This window comes from Anas acuta, chromosome 5 (assembly GCF_963932015.1).
Source record: "Anas acuta chromosome 5, bAnaAcu1.1, whole genome shotgun sequence".
Taxonomy (NCBI): domain Eukaryota; kingdom Metazoa; phylum Chordata; class Aves; order Anseriformes; family Anatidae; genus Anas; species Anas acuta.
In genome coordinates, this window is record NC_088983.1 from 35,134,005 (window position 1) to 35,155,704 (window position 21,700).

The 21,700-nt window shown below is 41.3% G+C and overlaps 1 protein-coding gene and 1 long non-coding RNA gene across 8 annotated transcripts in view; one reads left to right on the plus strand and one right to left on the minus strand.

Annotated features, from left to right (window-relative positions):
* The window catches only part of PAPLN (papilin, proteoglycan like sulfated glycoprotein), a 50,331-nt gene extending 39,856 nt beyond the window's left edge, over nt 1–10,475 (minus strand). For 2 of the 7 annotated variants that reach the window (XM_068684037.1, XM_068684034.1), the window contains exon 1: nt 9,977–10,475. Coding sequence is in view for 4 of the 7 variants with exons in the window: in XM_068684033.1 (XP_068540134.1) it covers nt 9,066–9,146 (81 nt within the window). In the remaining 3 variants the exon portion in view is untranslated. Of the gene's footprint in view, nt 1–9,065; nt 9,349–9,976 lie in introns of those variants that run through there. The other 5 variants (XM_068684036.1, XM_068684035.1, XM_068684033.1 and 2 more) reach the window with 4 other exon arrangements.
* Nucleotides 1,706–21,614, plus strand: LOC137857486 (uncharacterized). Its single transcript, XR_011097098.1, has 3 exons — nt 1,706–2,013; nt 2,990–3,080; nt 21,109–21,614. It is a non-coding gene; the product is annotated as an uncharacterized lncRNA (long non-coding RNA).
* Nucleotides 21,615–21,700: the final 86 nt, after the last annotated feature.

A 21,700-nucleotide genomic window follows, 5' to 3' on the forward strand; every position in this document is an offset into this window, starting at 1 on the left:
GAACTGAAGAATGTATATCACTGATAACAATCTAATTACTGATACAAAATCATTGTTGTATGAGAATATCAGATCAGAAATAAAAAGTACTTGAAATGAAACACGCTTGATATAGCATTTGGATATTTCAGGTTACCTTATGTCGAGCAACCACTTCCCTCATAGCGCTAGGCCTCACTGAACCCACACAGCTCATTACGGCTCTGTAAGTCCGTATACAACATATTTTGACATTCCCAGTATCCCGAGTGCTAGGGATGAAAACCTTGTTCTTTACTATTTTTCCTTTTGGATATAAAACCCACTAAGTGCTAAAAACCCAGCTGCACCAAATTCTTTGTGCAAACTATCAAGGAGCAGGGGAGATAAGCTTCTGTCACTATATACCGAATGCCAGTCATGTGACTCATAAGAAAATGAAGCTTTAGGAGCTTTTTGTATGAAAAGACTTTCATTCACTTTGGATTAGCCTTCCTAAGAAATTGAGGAAAGACTACGTAGCCTCTATCACACACCCATGCTACTAGCTCTCTTTCAAGTCAAGTCAAGGAAGAAACAATCTAGTGCTGCCCTACATAAGAGGTTAAGTACACTCTCTGTGTAGTTGAGGCCAACAGCCAAAACATAGGCTAGATCTGCATCACAGCCCTATTCGACTGTGAAATGATTTTCAGATGGGTAGGACAGCCACAAGAAATGAGGAAACAACCCTTTTGCTACAAGTTCCATGCACAGAAACAGCAAAGCTTTTCTTAAGCAGCTTATAACATCCTCACACCACTAGCAAAGCGGTAAGCTGTAAGAAAAGTATCTTTTTTGGGTGGTGGTGGTGTCAGACAGAGGTAGATCTTTGAGACTGATTGTCTCCTCTTCCTACTGCCCAGAAAAACTCTCCCTTCCCTAGCATTCCTCTCTCACATCTCCCACTCCAGGCACTTCTCGGGTTCACAGACAGCTGTGGGAATCACATCCCTTGCTCCAACAGCCTATTGCTGCTGGTAACGTACTGCCCACTCAACTCCTGGCATCAAGAGGCAGATAAGGAGCTGGGCCCAAACCTCGTGATGCTCCTGAAGAAGAGGCTAGAGAAGCAAGCAGCTCACCAGAGCTGGCAGTGCTCCCAGTCTCCAAGTAATTAGCATCCTGGAGGTTTTCAGCCAGATGGGCTGAAGACATTCTGTGAGGAACAGCATTAAACATTTGGGACAAACCCCTACAAAAAGCAACAGGTTATGGTTCTGGTGCTCACTTGCATTTTTGTGCCATTGCACTAGCCTGGAAATTGCTGTCATATGTCTAAGATCTGGCCTAAATTTAGCATTAAAAAGTTTAGACCATCCAGCCCCCTTAAATTAGTCAACAGATTCCAGGAAAAAATGGTCAGGAGGAACAGGGCCTTCTGCAGCCTATTAAATCTTCCACTGCAAAACAGATCTTGTGTCTTTCTCTGAGCTTCAACAAACTTGTTATTTTAAAAGCTTCCCCAGATGCAGTATTCAGCATTAATCCTTTTTGCCTCCCTGTCAAACAGAAACAACACAGATTGGATTGGTGAATCTGAAACCTTCATAAAACAGGGTCAAGGTCTGTTTCTGGATTTAATGGCTCTTGCTCTCCTTGTATGACCTGGGACACAGCAGCATATGTTATTCTGTTTGCCATGCTTCTCACTGAAGCCTGGGTGTGCGGGGGAAGGAAAGAAAAGGACAGTGTTTTGCAGTGCTTTCACTTGTGACAACACCAGCTGCTGCTCTCTGTGCCCTCTGTCCTTTAACACTTTTCAACACTCCCCAGCTCTGTTTAGTACTGTGCTAGAACAGCTCCTCCACCGCCTTCCACCCTGAAACAGCAGCAGGATCCGAGAGGAAATGGTGACTCAAGATGGAACAGCTGCTGGAAGGCTCACGTGTAGGAATTCCTACCACAGTGCTAAAATCTGAATTTATATCAAGAATTATGAAAATCCCTTCACAATACGTAAGGAGCAACCTGGATCTTCAATAAGAACCAGAGGTAGGCGCAGCTGAAACCTCAGTTCAATATACTGGAAGAGATTAAAATTTTCTAGCCATCCACATCTGTCATCAACTGCTCAGGTTAGGTGAGTAAAAAGCTGGAACCCATCACCATTCATGCCATCTGTGCAGACATCTGAACTATGAAGCTCTTCTCTCTAATGGGGACAACCCAAATTGCTCTTAACATGGGAGAAGTTTAACCCTGAAACTGAATTTAGCAACTTAGAATCCTTACTTCTGTTCAAAACAATATGGATCAAATATTTTGTGGAAATTTCAGAAACTTCTGCCTGACGATATCCATCAAGCATGTTCTGGTGCCCTTTTTCTACCTACTTCTGCTTGGTGCTGTGGACATGAGGGCCACAGTGCTACAGAGGAGATAGCTGGAATTTCAGAAACTTGGACAGAACTCACCTCTCAACAGCCACCTTCCTAAGGAAATAAGACCTACATCACCTGTGTGTGTGTGTGTGTATATATATATATATATATATATATATGTAAAAATAACTTTGAAACAGATGGCTAATTTCAAAGTTTCAGACACATACGGTTAACTTTTGGTTGAGAAAAGAAGCATACAGGACTGAGATGAAGAGATATATTAGATTTTTAACTTATTTAGATAATGACCTTACTGAAAACTGGGATAAGGATCCTCATTTCAGGGCTTAACAATGAACCTACTCAGTAAATAAACTTTTGCCTTAACAAATAAAAAGTCTGGAAAAGCCAGATGGGCAGTCTTGGAGATTTCTCTATAGTGGAGCCAAGCGAACTGCTTTAAAAATATTTTAGTTACAAAGTCTTTATCCAGGGCCATGCAGGCTTAGCAAGATCAGTGAATTATTCATTAAGACCAGGAGTACACTTGAGACAAACTGAAGAGAATAAAGGACAAATTTAATGACTTCTCTGTTTTCTTTACGCGTGCAAATCCTGCCTTGCAATGCACAAACAACATTCAGGATTGCCTACTTCAACTTGGCTTCTTTTCCAAATCACCTCTCAACATCCATGCTCCGAGGGAAACAAGACCTACGTTGCCTGTGTGTGCGTGTGTGTAAGTGTAAAAATAACTTTGAAACAGCTGGCTAATTTCAAGGTTTCAAAATCATAAAGTTAACTTTTGTTGGAGGGAAAATAAATACAGGGCTGAGATGAAGAGATATATTAGATTTTTATCTCATTTAGATGATGACTTCTTTTCAACAGGAGGGAATCCAAACTTGAAAGTGGTGTTATGAATAACCCAGCCTTGTTTAAACGAATGCTTAAGCTGTTTAGATGCTACAGCCTCAAATCACGCAGTCCAAAGAAAACTGGGTTACAGATGTATTGGTCTGTGTGCATGTGCTTCTCACTTTTTTGGGGGGCATAACTGAACAGCCAGTGCTATGTGGTTCTTCTCTGTTTAGCACATAAGATGGGCCAATCTTTTGCCTGTGAACTGCATTTCTAAATAACGTTTTGGCCAAAGGCACACACCACATATGTGGGACGGGGACTGTTCTGGAAGTGGTTCATAGGTGGGAGATAAAAAACCCCTTCAGGGTTGCCACTTTTCTACTGCCAGACAAGGTAGAGCCAGGCTGGGCAAGCAGTTAAGTGCATAAGCCACCCAGCAGTACTAGCTTGAGCAGCCACTTAGAGCTCTTTTCATCTTCCAGATGAGGACTTGAATTTCCCCATGCAGATCTACTGTTCTCATCCAAGGTAGCCCTGACAGAAGCTCTTTTCACAGCTTGAGGTACACATTAGCGATTGCAATAAATATTTGTTCACTGCAATATAGATTTAAATTACTTGTTGTAAATTTTAGCATATCTAGCATTAAAGCAGAAGTTGTCATTGTGACTCTGCTACTCCCACATTTTCCGAATTTCCTTTCCCCTTCCCCACTACTGCTACCCCTAGCCCTTTATACGTTGTATCTTACTCAGTTACTTTATTTTTAGTAGCCTGATGAAGGAGGTGGGAAATCATAATGGATATTACCTTGTCCAGTTTTCCAGTGGCATCACGTTTCTTAGTCACTGACTCAAAGTCACTTGATGAGTTCTTAAGACTCAATGTTTTCTGAAGATGCTACTGGGTTTTGCTTTGCTCTAAAAACATCCAGCATAGCTTGGTTCCAGCTTTTGTTCTCTTACTATCCTTGTCTACTGAGAAGCACTTTTTAAGTTTGTGGTGGAAGAGTTAAAAATGAAAAATAAGCACATAAAGCAAGGAGGAAAAGATGTTAGTGGAGTAAGGCTCAAGGGTAAGGAAAAAGCTCCTTTTACTTATACTGAGAGCAGCTTTGGGGGAGCATGAGGACCACATCATGAAATCCAGAGGAACAAAGAAACTGGTAATCCCTTTAGACAGAGGACATCACATTCAAGATAATTCTAACCAAGGTGTCTGCCTGTTTTCTTCTCTGACTACAGGGAACCATCTTTTTATTTTTTGGACATTTTTCCAAAGAAAATCCTGGGCCTGATGCCCTTTGGGCTACAGTGGATAAACTAATTAACGTGTGTAAGCCTATTAAAGTAGGAGGATGCTGAATTTCCTCTGTCTTGACCACACAATAAGCCACATTTATTAAAAAAAGCATTTATATACAAAGTAGTGGATAAATGTTTATTAAATGTGTGTTTAAACACAAGACTAGTTGAAGGTGCTTAGTGGTATGGGAAGGGAGGGAAAATAAAGAAAAACACAACACACACAAGCTGAGTAAAAGTTTTACAGAGATATCTTTATCGTTGACACACCAATTTATTAATTCACTCCAAACATGTGCTAGGGATTAAATAAACCTCATCAAAAGAGTATTCCTGCTGAGATATACTTTCAGCCATATTATGCATTTCAAAATTTCAGCTAGAATAACTTTAAAATTTACCTTGTTATATTAAAAAAAAATGTTAGAGAAAAACATACTGAGCACAGTAGCAGAGCATCAGCCAAGAGTACTGGCAATGTACAAGCATCTTCTAGACTGCTCTATCAATAGACTTTTGTCTCAGCCGTCTGCCTAATGCAGAACAGGCATAAAACCTGCACTGGGCCACTGCTTAATGTCACTGCCTCAGACTGACCGACTGTTTTTACAGAGGTCTTCTAAAGCAATGTCAAGTTCAGCAGCACCCAGGGAAGCTACAGTAGCCTGTGCCATATGGCTTTATCTTGAATACGGAAATCGCAGAAGCTGAAAAATCAGACTGCAGAGATCAGACTGCAAACCACACAAACTCTAGCAAGGCATCACACCACACCCTATCAGGGGGTGGGGAAAAGGCACATCTGCTTCTTTCCCAATCTCCAAAATCCACAATGAAGTATCTAAAATTTTTGTTATTGGAGCTGCATCTTCCAAGTAAACGCAGTCACTCTGCTAGACTTCTGCAGGAAATAATGAAGTATTTCATAAGGACAGCTATGTACCAATTAATATCAGTTGAGATTCAATTTTCTGCGTCCAGACTTCCCCAATTAGGTTTGCAGATAGAAATTCATTGTAAGAAGATAGGATTCTGCCTTCTATTTTGGTAGTCTCACTGTCCTTATTTGTTAATTAAATGTGTGAGCAAATAGGGATAAAGACAAGTGCATGCAGACTGATTTAGACATTGCAACAAGCAGCCACACTCTGCCTATGGAAAACACATGACAAGGATATAATATCCCAGACACTAACAACTGAAGAGGAATGTCTAATGACCTTCTGGATCAACTACTGCCCTGTTAAAGCTCAGGCTTTGCTTATATGAATTATTTAGCCTGATGTGAAATATTGACACTGAGCACTACTGCTGTTTATAAGCACACTAGCCAGCTGATATTAACCCCTTCAAATTGAACTTTTGGAGAATTCCTTAGGAAAGTAAGGGATTTCAATGCTGGAGAACTACTTCAATTTTATTCAAATTCATTCCATCCCAAATAAACAATGTGACAATCTTCTGAGTTGTGCGATTGTTTTAAAAAAAAAAAAAAAAAATAAGCCAGGGTTATCTTAAAAGGAATCTGTAAAACAATACAAAGTGTTTACTGCCTTTTTGCAAGATATGCTTGTCTTTTCTGAAAGTATGTTAATGCCACATTCAACAGTATGCTTGCAGTGTACTTAGGGAACATTTGCATTACCTTTAAATAAATTTGTTTGAGGACTAACAACAGTGTAAGTAGGAAAACACGAGAATATTTACCCTGACCCTCACGCATGTTTTGATTGCTGCTACCTCCACATCTAATCTACTTTAAAAAAAAAAGAAAGAAGAAAAAGCTAGCTCGGTTTTACCTGTAAATATCTGCAAACATGCCAAGTATGCAAAACTATCATGGGTAGAACTGTTCCTGAAGGAACCAACCTTGCTGACTGTGATGCAGACATATCTTCAGTTGTATGAAGCAGGAAATTCCCCAGAGAAGTCAGTGGGCTTACTTACATTATTATGCAAGGGAAAGATGATGAAAGTGAGTAGAACCAAAAGAAATGGGGGAAAAAAAAAGGCAAAAAAACTTTTGACTAACAAACTTAGGAAGCAGAACCTGTACTAGGGGAATTAGGGCTGCAGTCTCTAAAGACATCAGCCAAGCATCTTTCATCTGTCACTAAAAATTAACTTCATAAAAATGATCTTAGGAGAGTGTGATCACACCGCAGTGCCTGGAGAGAACTGAAAGGAAGCACATGCTCAACTGTGTGATCACAGCAAAATGACAACAGTAGGATCTAAAAATAAATCGGTTCCTTGCTCTCAAGCTGTTTTCTCCCACAGATACCCAAACCAGAACCTCCAATTACTGCTTTAAGAGCTAAGCAGAGAAATAAACAATCTTTTGACAGTACTTGTTTTCCATACATCATGTCTGCATGTCAAGATAGTTTGAGCTTGCTACTGTGTGAGAAAGCATGAACAAGTGGTCTGTACATAGACTATGCGTATGACTACCTACCCACTCAAATCCTTTAGTATTAAAGGCCCTCCTCACACATCTAGTAACTGCTGTTAGTCATCAGCCAAGACAAGATACTGGACCACAACAAATCATATTTCCAATCCAACAGCAGAGATTAAAAAATGAGACAGTGAAACTATCCAACAGAGTATCATTTCCAGTGAAATGATTTGTGAAATGTGAAATTTATTCTGACAAGTCCATCACACCATGGGCATAACCACAAATGACTGTACTAGGTAAGAGCAATCACCCATCACTGTCTAGTCTTCAGAGCTATGCTAGGTACTCTGAGGAGTTCATCGTCAGTTTTATATGATACTTCTCACAGACCTAAGAGCAAAGCAACTGATTTCCTCTGTAGTTCAACTCAGCATCAGTATGCCCCTAGAAGAACAGTTCCCCCTTGGATCAGCTAATGACAAGGCTATAACATGAATCATGAGAACACCTGAAATTGTATCTGATGGATTCTAGGTGTTGTCCTTATACAAAATAGCAGACCTTATAAAATAGCTCCCTTTATAAAAAAAACTATTATATTCTGTGTACCAATGAGTCAAAGTACATACAAGATCTAATAAAATGGGTAACACTTGAAACCCTCCTCTGAACAAAGAGAAGGACTTTTGCCAGCATAAGCCCTACCTGTTCTAAGACAAAGAATATTATTTTGCCTTATTTACATTACATTCAGAAGAAGGGGACCTCAATCAAGATTGGATTTTTATTTATATATTTGTTGGTTTTTTTTTTGCAAGTTCCCACTTTTAAAAGAACATCCTTGTTTCTTTAGGAAAAAAACATACTTTGATAACTAAACTCAATTACCATGAAAAACAGTTGCAACAACGTACTTCCTTTCCCATTTCCTAAACCTTTCCAACAAGTCAGGACACAACCATTCAGAGATGCCAACTGAATCTCGGTGCCAACTTTGTGAGGCAAGTAATCCCTTAAGTAACTAGATCTTTTACCAAGCTGGTAAGTGACTGGATCAAAAAGAGGAGGGGGAGAGAGAGAATCCCCAAAACAGAGACAGAGGATCAGCATCAGAAGGTTATCACTCATTGAACAGCAGCATTTAAGATCACCCATTCTATATCCACGATTGTTTCTTTCCCCTTAAAATGAAAGCAACTTGTTTTATACTTAATATCATTTTTAATATATTACCATGGAGAGAGCAGCAAACAAAAGCCAATCCCCTTTCTTGAAAGTCACCTCAAATCCTTTGTCAAAAACCTTTTCTCAAAAGCGACAGACTGTACAGTTTACTAGCGAACAGAATATGCACATGCTACAGAAAATATTTTAAAAACAAACACCTCTGAGGTGCCAGGATGATCCCTAGGGTGTAAGAACCTGAGAGTGCACATGAAAAAAGAAGCCTCAATTATTTCACACTGGACAAGGAAAAAATGCTAAAAGCAAAACATCTGAAGACAGCAAATACGCTACATGCTGTAATATTTTTTTTCCATCTTATTAATCATTCTGTTTACTAATGTGAACAAGCATTAGTTTAAGCTAGTGCCATGCCAAAGATGCATGGTCCTATCTACTTTCATCGCACATCACAAACACCTCCCTTTGCTCCTAGTAACAGTAAAAATTTGTCCTGAAAGTTCAAGTATGAGGCTGTCCAATACACATTTGACTGTGTAGCATTTCAAGCTGCACCTCCAAAAGAAATTTTTTTCATGGCTGCTCTATTTACAGAGCCTAGGAAACGTGCCGGCATTACGGAGGATGGCACATCTCTAAGAGACCAGGAGAAGAACATACAAGTTGCAAGCCAGCTTGCAGAGAAGCTGGTGAAGGGCCCTCATAAGTGCAAAGCAGAAGAGATTAAAAAACAAAACAAAACAAAAAAACAACTTTAAAAGTGTTCTGAAGATACTTCAAAAAATAATAGACAAGGTGTTTACAAGCCCTCTTTAGGGTCTCTACAGACAGACCTAAATAAATTTACCATTTCCCTGACCTTGGTACTAGCAGCAGTTATTCCTAGCCCTAGGAACTCAATTCGAGACCAACATTAACTTTGTCAAAGCTTTGAAACTGAGCTTGTAAGCAACAGCTACTCACCTCCACCTGGCCACCCCCAAGGAACACCTGGACATCAGGCAAATCTACTGTCCCGCCACGTTGTTGCCAACCTGTTACCATCTCCTTGCCAGTACAGATCCCTTAAGCAGCTTCTTGGCCTGCCTCCCATGCCAAATGTCCTCAGGGATGAGAGATCCAGTCCTATAAACATCTCCTTTCACAAGCAGGCCCGTTGATTTGGACAGCATCATTGGTTGGAGATGGCCTCCAAAATGGATCCTGCCTCACCCAGCTGAAAGCAATGCTGGCTAATCAGGACATCCCTCCCCTCAGCACACTGCCCTGCTAGCACATCATCAGAAGCAGCTGAGCACTCAGGAGTAGTAGTTAGGGGGTTTTAGTCCTAGCACCTGGACAGGCTTTTACTCCTATCAGCAAAAGTCATATTTCTCCAGTTAATACCCTGCTACCTGTGTCTTTCTGCATTCTTGCTGGCAGAGCACATGTGTCTGCCCCCCAGCGGGCTTCTCCTGCATCCTATCAAACTGCTACCTGACCCTTCCACCTCCTGCTCTGCCCACTCACAATGTCAGGAACAGCTTGGATTACATTAAGTTGCAGTATAATTAACTGTGAGTGAAAGGGATTAATGTTCACCAAATACATGAAGTGTCTTCTTCCCTTCCTACTAGGAAATCCAGTTTTGCAGTCACAGGGACTCTGGTCTGTCCTCTCCCGTGTTTGAATCAAAGGGAAAAAATGGTGGGAAATCGAAGACAGTTTAAAAAAAAACAAAACAAAACAAAAAAGAACAAAACATATATATATAAATAATATTAAAAACACATGCAAAAAATAAAAAATAAAGCAGCACTGAAAAGACTGAAAACAAAATAGATGTCCAGGGACAAGAATCAGGAGACAGCCCAGGACACAAAGTCAACTCTTACCTTCTGTGTGTACCTGTGCAAGATGAGTGCAAAAGTTGGAGGGACTGACACCACTGTAGTCAAGCTGCAAAAACCACTTTCTTATCGTTCTGGTTCAAACGGTGGCTCTTAACATGCTCTTCTCTCCAGCTTCTGTTTGGTTACTAATCCTTACTGCACAGGAAAAGGAGAGTTGGGTTTCATTTAACCCCTTCGGCCTCTAAGTTTCTTCACAAGTGTTTTCTCTTTTGCTTGGAAAAGCCAGAGTTGTAATCATGCATGTGTGCATGCATGATGTGGAGTTGTTTCTAGCTCCTGTAGTCTGTGTTGTGAGCACACACGTTGGCTCTAAACTGTGCCTTAAGTTATTAAAGGGGTGGAGCCCTTTATAACTAGTTGTATTTTAGCTGCAGGCAGCATATCAAAAGTGAGACAGTTATCCACAGATCCCTTTGGTACTCATTTCTGTAAGTTCCTAACTCTATTAGTTAATTTAACATTTCCTTTAAAACTAAAGCCAGACTCACAGTTCACAGATACTCTTTTGACCAAAGAAAGTCTGAACTGAAATACAATTCACAGCTAGATCTGGCTCTAGGCAGAGTTAAGCAGATTCCCAAGGTCTGAAAATACCAGCGCTTTGGATACAGATATGAATTTAACCAAAGACAATGGCAGCTCAGGTTTCTCTGTTTTTGCCTCTAACAAATGCCATGCAATTCAGATACCCTCTGAAAAATCCCATGAAGGAACAATTTAGCAATAGAAAAACCGTACAGGGAACACAAATCTAGCTGGATGCATTACAAGAAAAACTTGTGCTGTTAATCATGTGGATAGTGGAGAAATCATTGCGTAACAACTTACGTGTTGCTGTTGTTGTTTTATCCAGAAAACAGATTATTTTTCCCCTCTATTGATTTTTTCCTCTGCTTAGTATAAAATATTGAAATACAAAGGTCACTGATCTATAAAAATAGATTCTGGCCAGCAATTATAACAGCTGTCAGCATTTCAACCCTGCTTAAAAAAATACTATGACAGAAGTCTCCAAGATTATGACAAAATCTTTAAAGTCTCTTGGGTTGTTTTTTTGCTTGCCTTCCAGTGTTAGAGTCCTTTTTTGTCAGCAGTTCATTTGAAACTATAAGAAAGAGAACCTTGCTTTCAAACGGAAAGCTGAAGCTTCTGCCTTCAGGTAACTCCATATGCTGGATCTACAAGGAAGACATCAAACGTGCAATGAAATATCCAGAACTGGTATCACTGCTCTCTTCTTGACCACATTACTACTTTAAATGATAAAAAGAGACAATAACCTTGGCAATTGTTGACAAGCCTAGACAGCTCCAAACTGAAAAGAAGCTTCTAACAATGTTAAAAATGCTCCAGGTGACACAGAAGCACGCACACTACAGCAAGCAATTTTATTCAAGGGCTACAGCTGTTTTAATCCCTGCTGGTCAATCCCTGTCTGGCAACAAGCTACAAAAGGTACAAGCTACAAAAAGTACTCGGATCCTACGGTTACACATGCCATGTGGGACAGAGTTCAAACAAAGTCACATCTTTTACACATGCAAAAGCAACCCTGTACTTTCCTGCCCCAGCTAGCTCTGCCACAATAAACAAAGCCTACAGGATAACCTGTAACAGGAACACCAGCACAAAAGGTCAGTACCTCCAACAACAAGAAGGGGGGCTCCAAAGTTTTCAAGATATGACATACCCCAGGGGAGTGTCTAATGGTGGTGCTGATGCATGGCTACCTATGTTCCCCCTGTCAGAAGAGTCAACAATTGTACACAGTTAACATCTAACAAAGAATATAGAAACTATTGCTTTTCCCCTTTAGAATCAGATTTTTCTATAAGAAAAATTTTTGTGGGCCCTTCCTTTCTATCAGAAAGACACTCCAGCAGCTTATGCTTTTGCTTTACCCACCCTTTACTCTTAACTGGCTCTTGGCTACTGCCATGCTGCCAGCTGTCACAATGATATCCCAAGGTTCATGATATCCAGCCCCCACAAATAGCAGTCTGAACCCTTGGCCTGATACGAATAAACCACGCTTTCAGATTAGTTCAAAGCTTTTAGCGTGTATCATTAGGAAGAAAAGACTTGAAATTGAATCCTAAAGCTCTGAAAGTTAATAGGGAAAAAAACACAACTCCAGATGAATTTATAAAAACCTGATCTTTAAAATTTCTTCTCGCAGCAGCAGGACCCTTATCGAACGATTTTTTGGAAATATCAAGTTTAGCAGTGTCCCTGTGGTTCTCCTGTTCTTGCTGATAGTTATAAGGCTACAAAGGAGTTTAGAAACAGGGAAAATGTGACTGTCCCTGCTGAAATCTAGCCAGGACACATCCGAACAACAGCTGTGCCTACTGCACTAAAGCAGATACTGCGTAAACACATCTGGATTTATTTTTAACCCCATAAAACCTTAATAGATAACCTGCTAAGATGCTAAAATAACAAGAAGTGACCAGAGTTTTACTGCAACTAAGCAGCATGAAACACTGATGAAACTCCTTTTATTAAGGGAAGAAATGGAAAAGTCTGCTCATACTTCCTGGTTCCAGCAGAGACATGACAAAACCAGAACCTATTCAGGAGGGATTTGAACTCAAGACCCGTCCTTACCAGGAAAAAGACAATGCAAATACAAAGTAAATCTTTGCCCTGCAGCTCTAAAGAATGTTTTGCGTGTGTACCTTTTCTCTGTGAGAACGGACATTATCCCTGTGTTGAAATTAGTTCATCATGTGCCATTATGTATGATAATCCACTGATTCAGGACCATTCTTGTCTCTTGATAATTGATAAGACACCCACAGTTCTCTATGGAGTGAACACAGGCAGGACCAAAGGCATTTCCCTCTTGCCACTAGCTCTAGCCAGGGGTTAGCCCAGAGGCAATGGCATCTGGGTGTTATGGATGAGATCATCCAGAAGAATCAGTTAAGGTGAATGCACAGTAAATAGGTGTTGCTGACCAAGATATCCCTCCTAATCCCAGCAGTGAAGTGCTTCTGGCAAGAAGCAATCTCTACAGGAGTTGTGATGCTGGGATTTCAACAGTTACACAGAGGTCAGCAGTAAGACTTCTGCTTTCTTTTATTATACTCCAGAATTACCTTTCACAGAAAGAAACCACCAAGATTCCTTACTGCCGGAGGCTGTTTTCAAAGAATATCTAAAGATTTGCTTTCTATGCTGGACATAGCTCCTCTCTAACTAGTTAAGGCTGTCTAGCACTTTTACAGCATCATCGGTTTTATTTTATCTGCAAGCAGCATTATTTCTGTTTTTTCAACTAGAAACCCAGTTGGATTCAAGTCAGGAAATTTAGGTTCCATTCTCAGGTATTCCATAACTTACCGGGCAAAATACTTTTCAGAGAAGCTGGTTCTCAATGAGATAATGTGAATTCAGTTCAGGCTGGCTTCTGAAGCACTGTTACCCAAGAAATTCATATGAGACTCACAAAGCCTTCAGAAGAGAAGCTCGTCTCAGTGGCTTGGGCCACTGAGGAAGTGAAGGATCTGTGCTCAGTTTGTTTAAGAGATCTGAACCTTCCAGGACACTACTGTGATCAGGAGACCACAGTACAGAGACACATTACAAACTGTTTTTCTTGATCTCTCCTTTAGTCCTGTAGCCAAAGAGAAAGGCTCTGTGATGTTATGGTTATGTTAGGCCACATACTTAGGAACAGGATATTTGCTTCCACTTTGATTTCAAATTAACATGCAGTTTCTCAGGTAAGCGCTGTAGCCTAATTAAAGGAAACTGACAGCCACTCACATACTTCGGCCTAGTGCTGTAGGGCATTTTATTCAGGACATATCCTCAAATTCTTTTGAGCACGTGATACCACTAAGCTGTAATCTGACATTCCGGGTAAGCGTGCTGATACCTGAATGCCAAAGGGATGTCAAACCAAGTCCACTGCCATCAGGGACACCACAGCACGTCATTCCTCCTATCGAGTGCACAGGGAGCTGAAAACAAGAGGCTTCAGCTCACTCTGAAAAGAAAGCATCTCTTGACATACTAAATTCTTTTCTTCTTATATTTTAAAGAAAAGGCAGAATAGACAAATTTGATTCAATCTGAACTTTTTTTTCAAATTTGAATAATAGAGCACTAGTAACTCGGTTCTTCCCAGCCTCCTACTCACTATCACAGGATAGGCATGTTGTTTAACCCTCTGAATCACAGCCTCTTGGTACATAGAATGAAAACCCTTGCTAATCCCTCAGGAAAGAAGGCTCAATTTCATGTCCAAGAGACACTGTGAAGTCCTGACAGGAAAGCCAGAAATTACATTACAAGGCTACACACCAGTCAGCTCTGCTGTACAACTCAGCTGCATCAAAGCCTGTCATCCTCTTGCACTGCTCCCTCTCTCCTCTCCAGAGACCCAAGAACTCTTCAAGTTCTGAGGACTTTGTAGAGCAATTATCCAGTGCATCTTCTGTACAGGTGCTGCTACTAGCATAAATAATTGTGTTGTTTGCCAGCATTGGGTTCTGCACAAGTTCTGCTAGAGACACTGTATTTCTGAAATCTGGAGATCTTTCCAAAGGCAGGTTTTCGTGAAATGCTGATATGTAATGAAATAAGTATCATACAGGGCTCTTCCACCTCTTTCACACAAAGGTCTTAGAGCTGTGCTTTTGTGAAGTTTTGGGGGCTTCTAGGTGACTTTTGAGAGATTTTCCTCATGTTTTTCAGGAAGAAGCCCACTTTTCCTTGCCCTAAGGGTCAGTAAGCAACAACTTTGTGCTCCTCTTTATTTGTACACCTTAAAAATCCCAGGTTACCTCTAGCTTTTGATTTTTATTCAGCAACATGGTTTTTTGTTCAGTGCGAGCTGCTAGCCCAGGATTCCCATCTATCAGTTTATGTACTCATGTGAATCATCCAGCTCCCTCCCCCTCACCCAAGCACACTCTCTCCAAGCCATTTTTTCACTCACCTTGTCAGAGATTTCCTGTCATTAAGGTACCAGCTTCATTCCCATCCAGCCACCCTTCTCGGGCACTTCCATTTAATACAGCCCAGAACAGTGAAAAACAATGCAGTCATCAGTATTTTGCTATAATCTGTTCCAGGAACAGAACAACACTTGATCACAGACGCTTGGCCTGATGGGTGCCCTTCTCTTAGTCCCTTCCTGACAACTAAGCCAATTACTGTTCTGTGCTCTCCAGGGCAGATTTAAGATAAATTGGCTTTTTGAATTCAAAGAACGAGGCACCTCTCTTCATCCTTTTCCAAGATGAAGGAAATGGTAAGCCTGTCACTTCGTATTTATTTTTATTCTCATCCAAATCACGCATGGCTTCTATTCAGGCCAACTTTCTGAATAAGCTGATGATACTACACACACATTCCAGCTCTTCATCCTTAGGCCATTTAAAGAAGAAAAGAAGCACACACTGATAACACTGGTGTTCAAAAAGAAAACAGCTTCCATGTGCTGTGACTAATTCCAGACAAACCATTTTGAAAGACACTCCAATACGCTGCACCTCAGGATCCAAGCAAAGGCACTGATCCATTGGTAAGACTGTACTTGGATGCACAAAGATTTGCATATAAAAAATGGAGGGCCTACACATAATAGAACTTAGACTGATTTCAAACCAGCCTGACTGCTCCCAAGTTTAACCAGTGTAAGCAAATCCAGGATACAACTGAGTCTATTGGAAGGGTGTATAGGATTGTATCATTTTTTTCTAGCATTGGATAATGCATCCTCTGTTTTCCCAAAGTCTCACCTCAAATCTTAGGATATTTACATGAAATCACAGCCTTCCTTAAAATTAGACACTTAGAACATTGCTAATTATTAAGAAACTCATTAGATGGCCACTGTAATCTCATTTTCTTTTTCTGTATCATGGATTTAAATATTGCGTAGGGTGAACTTGGCAGTCACACAGAGAATCTCATTTAGAGAGATTAACCTGAGGACACAGAGAGATCTGGAGGGTCTTCATTAGTCCACTCCTTGCTGCAGAGGATTTAAACTGGAATAATTATATTTAGCAAGCATACACATGCACACATAAAATAACACATACGTGCATTAATTGAGGCAATGCCTTATCCAGAACAGACGCTCCCTCAGCTGTTTGTTTTCTTTTTATTGTTGATTTTACATGTTAATTATATATAAAAAGTAGAAGAAAGCACAGGTGGTAAAAAGATATGGGCTAGAAAATTAATTTCCAGAGAAAACATTTTTAGGTCTTACACAAACAAACATAGTGATGAACTATTTCTTGTGCTCCCCAAGCTGTCACTGGTGAGCAAGGAGCAAAGGGTCAAGGCTGATCATTTATATTCAGATTAGATTTGGAAACATAAAGGACAGTCTTTGATCTCCCAAATGTTTTATAGATATTCCAATCTGCTCTACCCAAAAAAGCAAAAATTGAAGTTTAGAGTACATGGATGTAACAAATTACATTGTCACAGCTCCTACTTACAGCGATTCACAGAGAAAGCTGTTCCCCATGGATGTCCCAGTACTCTGATTGCCAAACAAAAAGCTGCCCTCTACTCAGGTCTGCCCCAGAGCTCAGTCAAATTAATAGGAAGATTTTCATTTTCAAAAGCTTTGGATCAGGCCCAGACTGAAGTGGCAGAAGGCAGAGCAGAGAAGGAACAATAACTAGCTAATTCTAGGCCTGATCTTGGTCTGATAATCAGTGACAAAACTGTATTCTCTATATTTTCTCTAATGGTGGACTGAATCCTTAAAGGTCTTGCTAAACTTTTCTGCCCTTGCCTGAAGCTCTACAGGGTAACCAAAGCAGCCAGGCTTCCTTTTCCCCCGGTGATGACTCCCTGCTCTCAGTACAGTTAGCTTCCCCCTCTCCAGCACAGTGTGCCTGTGTTCCTGATGAAACACAGACCCTGAGTCCCTCAAAAATAGAAACAGCATCCCTGCTTCTCCCAAACTTCGGCCCTTGCTGGGGGAGGGAGCTTGCTGGGAAGAGATAACAATACAGCAAAGCTTTGAAGGGAAGAAGGAAGCTGACTACATCACAGCTAACATGAAGAAAAATCCTCCTGGAACTATTCCAGCTCTTCTCTGTTTAAACATTCAGGCTTTTTTCTCCCAGCAATCTCTCCAGACTCCCCCCAGAGATCTCCTGCTATTCACTGCGCAGTCAAAAGTCACCTGCTCTTAGCTGGGCTTGGCACTGACTACCCCAAATGCCATTTAGGAGAGACAGGAGAGAAAAGTTGAAAGCAAAACTTCTGACAAGCAATTCCCACCCCCATGCCCCAAATACATTTATCCTTCTAACTCCCAGTCCATTTATACACATTATTTCTGCTTAAGAAAAGTAATTCCAGTGCCAAAACATGTTCTTTGGTTAAAAAACTGTTATATTCAGCAGAGGTTTAACTCTAGCATGCTAAACATGGAGTCATTAAGATTTAGCTCTATTGAAATGGAAATTGAGACAGAAACCTTTCCAGTTCTTATACTTCACTTTGGAATTGTAAGACGACAGGACTGACTGTAAGAGCATTAAAAGATCCTCTGGACCAACATGCCCTTGATAGAAAGAACTTGGAAGCACGAGGCACAATGTTAGCTCTCATCAAGGTCTTCCAGTGTCAGGCAGCAAGGAAGCTGACACCCAGCTAAGGACAGCATCACAGCCGGGCTGTGCACAGAGAAAAGCTAGCAATGAAACAGAGCAACAGAGGCTGTCAAGATGACGATGATCCTTCTCTCTGTCTTGACAGACACTCACAGCACAGCTCTTCAGTGCCTCAAGGCAGAAACAGTTCTTTTCCCAGGTTCTGTCCTTGTGCAACCCCCATGGGGCATGAGAAGGTGCCCAGATCCTGGCAGCTGTTGCTCTACGCCTATGGCTCATGTTTCTGACAACGGATTCTGGAATGAGATTTCCCTCCCAGCATAATGAGGTATTTAGTCATTAACAAAGAGCCTTCTGGGGCAGAATTCCAGCTGTGTCTGAGATCTTGCCTCCACAAAGATTTTTTTTTCCAGTGCACAGGTTTAGTCTGAGGAGAAAGGGAAAAGGTTGCTTTAAAATACCAGTCCAGGGATGTTTGGTTGCAGCAGTCAAAGGTTTCTGTTTATTCTTAGACCAGGTTAAATCTCTTCCTTCTCTCTCCTGCTGCTTCACAGCTGCCGGTTGAGCTTCTGTGCTTGCCGCTCCTTTGCCTCAAAGGCAAATTTGGTGTCCTGCAACTGGGCAATCGCCTCCTTGGCTTCCTTCAGGTCCTGACAGATGTGCTCATACTTCTCTGTCAACTCCTTGTTCTCTCGGCGCAGCTCCTGCACCACCTGGTTCACCTCCTCCGTCTGCTTGGTGCAGTGGATCTTCAGCTGCTCTACCTCAGAGAGCATGATCTCCATGTTCTTGACCAGTGACTCCAGCTTCTCTTTGGACATGGTGTCAGGATCAGTTCTATTCGGTCGGCCTAACCCAAACCCAAAAGGGACAAAGATAGCCACCCTGTGTAACATGCACTGGGGAAGCCTAGCTCTCAGTCTTGTGCTCTCTTTTTATACTCCCTCCCGCTCATCCTCCTCCCTTCCCTTCCCCAAAGTGTCTCTAATCTTCTTTGCTTCGTTAATCTACTTATTTTTATTGCGCTGGAGAAGGGCTGACAACCCCGCAGTAACATATGTGCTGTGCAGCAAAAGCCAGAGCAATAATGAGACTCCACACAGCCTGCCATAGAAAAAACAGCTTTCATCTGAAGAATTCTCTCGGGAAGCCCTTGTAGTGCCCATTAAAGTACAAAGAGAACTCTTCAAGCCAGACACCTACTCCAGTCCTGCACAGTCAGTCCCAAGAGTACAGCCTGCCTTTCATCTTACATATATTGAGATAAGCAAGCTTACAGCAATATAAGCCAAGTGTAGGCAAAGAAGAGAATTAGTGTCAGTTTCTTTTCCTTGCTCCTAATCCTAAACTTGGAGGAGATGGAAGGAAAAAAAAGGGCTTCCTTTCTTTCAGAAGAAGCTCAGTCCAACAAGTAACTCCACATTCGCCTGTATCCAATCTTTTATTAAAGGAGTTCATGAACTTTATGTTCCTGGTTATCACAATCAGTGGCTACCCCAGTTACCACTATCATCAGTAGCTGAGCCGTGTACCACTTCAAGGTGACTTGTATTCCTCTAATGTCATGCAGGCTAGAAATAATCAACTCTGGTTTCATTCCTCTCCTGAAGTCATTTCAGCATTATCAGTGACCCTAGCCCCCGAGGTGGCATGCCAAGTGACCTACCAAAAGGCCTCCCAAGCTACTTCCAAGACATTGCCGGGTGCAGCCTGAACGCACACAAATTTCTTCCTGGACACACGCCACCCACAGCAGCCTCAATCTGCTGTTGAACACTGCTCTGTGAATCTGGGAGAATTAGGACTGAGCCATGCCAGCCCGGCAATACACTGATTACTCAGGTCACACCAGGCATCAGGATGATCCCAGCAGCCACAAGGGATTGAGAGAGTCTGTCTGACTTTCTGAAGTTTGACCCAGACTTTCTTCTGTATTCACTTAATTAATGCACTTGCCTAGACAATAAGGCTCATGAATTCATCAGAGATCTGATGTAACAATGCTATTCCTGAACAATTAATTCAGTTGAAAAGAAGGTGTTATCGTGTATGGCTCTCTGAGACAGAACCCATGCAATTAAGCACTGATTGGTCAGAGGGCGCAGACCACAGCAAAGAGAAGAGGACAGCAAATTGTCCAAGTGCAAGCCTAAGGCAGGCCAGACAAGAATGGCTCTCTCCTTCCTCCCCACATCAGGAACATTTACTCCAGGCTGAGCCTACATCTTTTCAAAAGCCCCCAGCCTGTTCTATATACATACACAAATGCAGGCTCATTTGCCATATATTACACACAAACACAGACCTGTCCTCACCTCACAGGAGTTGCAGTCCAGTGCACAGTATTGCATGAGGGCCTTTATTCTTCCATACTGTTTTGCAGGCAATTCCCTTAAAAAAGACCCCTAGGTAAGATCCTGTAGTCCGATCACATACACTCAATACCAGTTTGATAGAGAATACACATGTTCACATACATAGCTCCCACAAATACCTTTTTCCTCCATTTTTTAGTATTTAGGCACAAGGCTTTGTTGTTTTTTTTCAAGTATAGAGACCTTCAGATGCTTCATCCCACAACTCATTCCCTCCTTGTCCCCTGCCAGGCTCAGAGAAATGAAGCTTTTTCTTCCAGGGAATTTTACATCTCCAGCACTGGATGAAAGCACTGCTGGACACTGGCCAGCTCTGACAGCATTCAAAGGCCTGGGACTTCTCACAGCTGGAGGTTAAAGAGTCACTCACAAAGGCAGCCATCCTACTGCCTCTCACACAAGTGCACCAGTGGGGCCCTCTCATAATGGCAGATGGAGGGCTTTGCACTGCACTTTGAAATGAGCAGAAAGAGTGACATCCTTCAGATGAAAAGAGAGTGGAAGATTCTAAATGTAATTAGAGTATGTCCTAAAGTCCTTGAAGAAACATTTGCACTGGCTGTCAGCCCAGGTCCCACGTGATGCACATGGCACTGGAACAGGCTGGAACACGCTGCAGCATTACAAAACAGCAGGTCTTCATTAGGGAAGAATTTTCCCTGTCTACACAACTGTACGCACGGCACCCAAACATTTTAAATCAAGCAGAATTACAATGATGTATAAAGGGAGTGCCGTAGAGATAATTTACTTGGATATTAGTAATTGATACATCACCTCACACTATATTACTCTCAAAATTATTTAAGTTGCCTTGGATACAGACAGAATCTTGGCAACAGAATCTGGGTAAGAGACACTACCAAAATAACAATGTAACGTGAAAACAAGGAGTAGCATGAGAGGAGTTTCTAATGAAGAAAGATGGAAATCATTATTACGATTGGTGTGATTCACAATATTCTTTGATGGAGGAAGAATAGGAATTAAAAACATGCTCATGTAAATTGCAATGGAAGAACGATGAAAAATCACTAGAGCTAGAGAAATACAGCAATGAGATTCTAACTATAGTGTTTTTTTGTTTGATTTTGTGTTTTTTGGTTTCTTTTTTTTTTTTTTTTTTTTTTACCTTTAGTCAATGCTGGACTCAACTCTTGCAGAAGAACTGGAGGCAGAGGCAAACATCAATAAGAGTGGATTCATCTGGGAAAAATGCAGAACAGCATACCTGGGAAAAACAATTTAAACCACAAGAATTCAGTGCACAAGGACACATACAGCAAACAGCAGAGTTAGGAGTGTAGAGGGAAATAACATGTTAGATGGTAATTTATGATACAACATATCAGGGAAAAACAATAAAGCACTGCTAGGCTCTATTATACAGAGGCATTGCACCATAGGGGGTGGAAGTCCCATCATCTTCTCCCTCTCTCTGCCCCACTGGAGAGGAAATTTAATGTTCCATTCTGGACATCTTATTATAGGGGCAACAAAACAGTTTGAAACTGAGACAAGTGACCAGAGAAGATGCTGATTTCAAAAAATCAGGGGATGCTAGGAAACAGGTTTAGAAAGAAGGATTGAAAACTTCATGACGAGGTATTTCCAGGACAGTTTTCCAGTCATGCCCAGGTTCTCTGCATATTCTAGGGAAGATAGCTCCACTGAAAGAATGCTTCTGCAATTATTAAGGGCCTGACTGTGCAATCAGCACTATCAAAGCA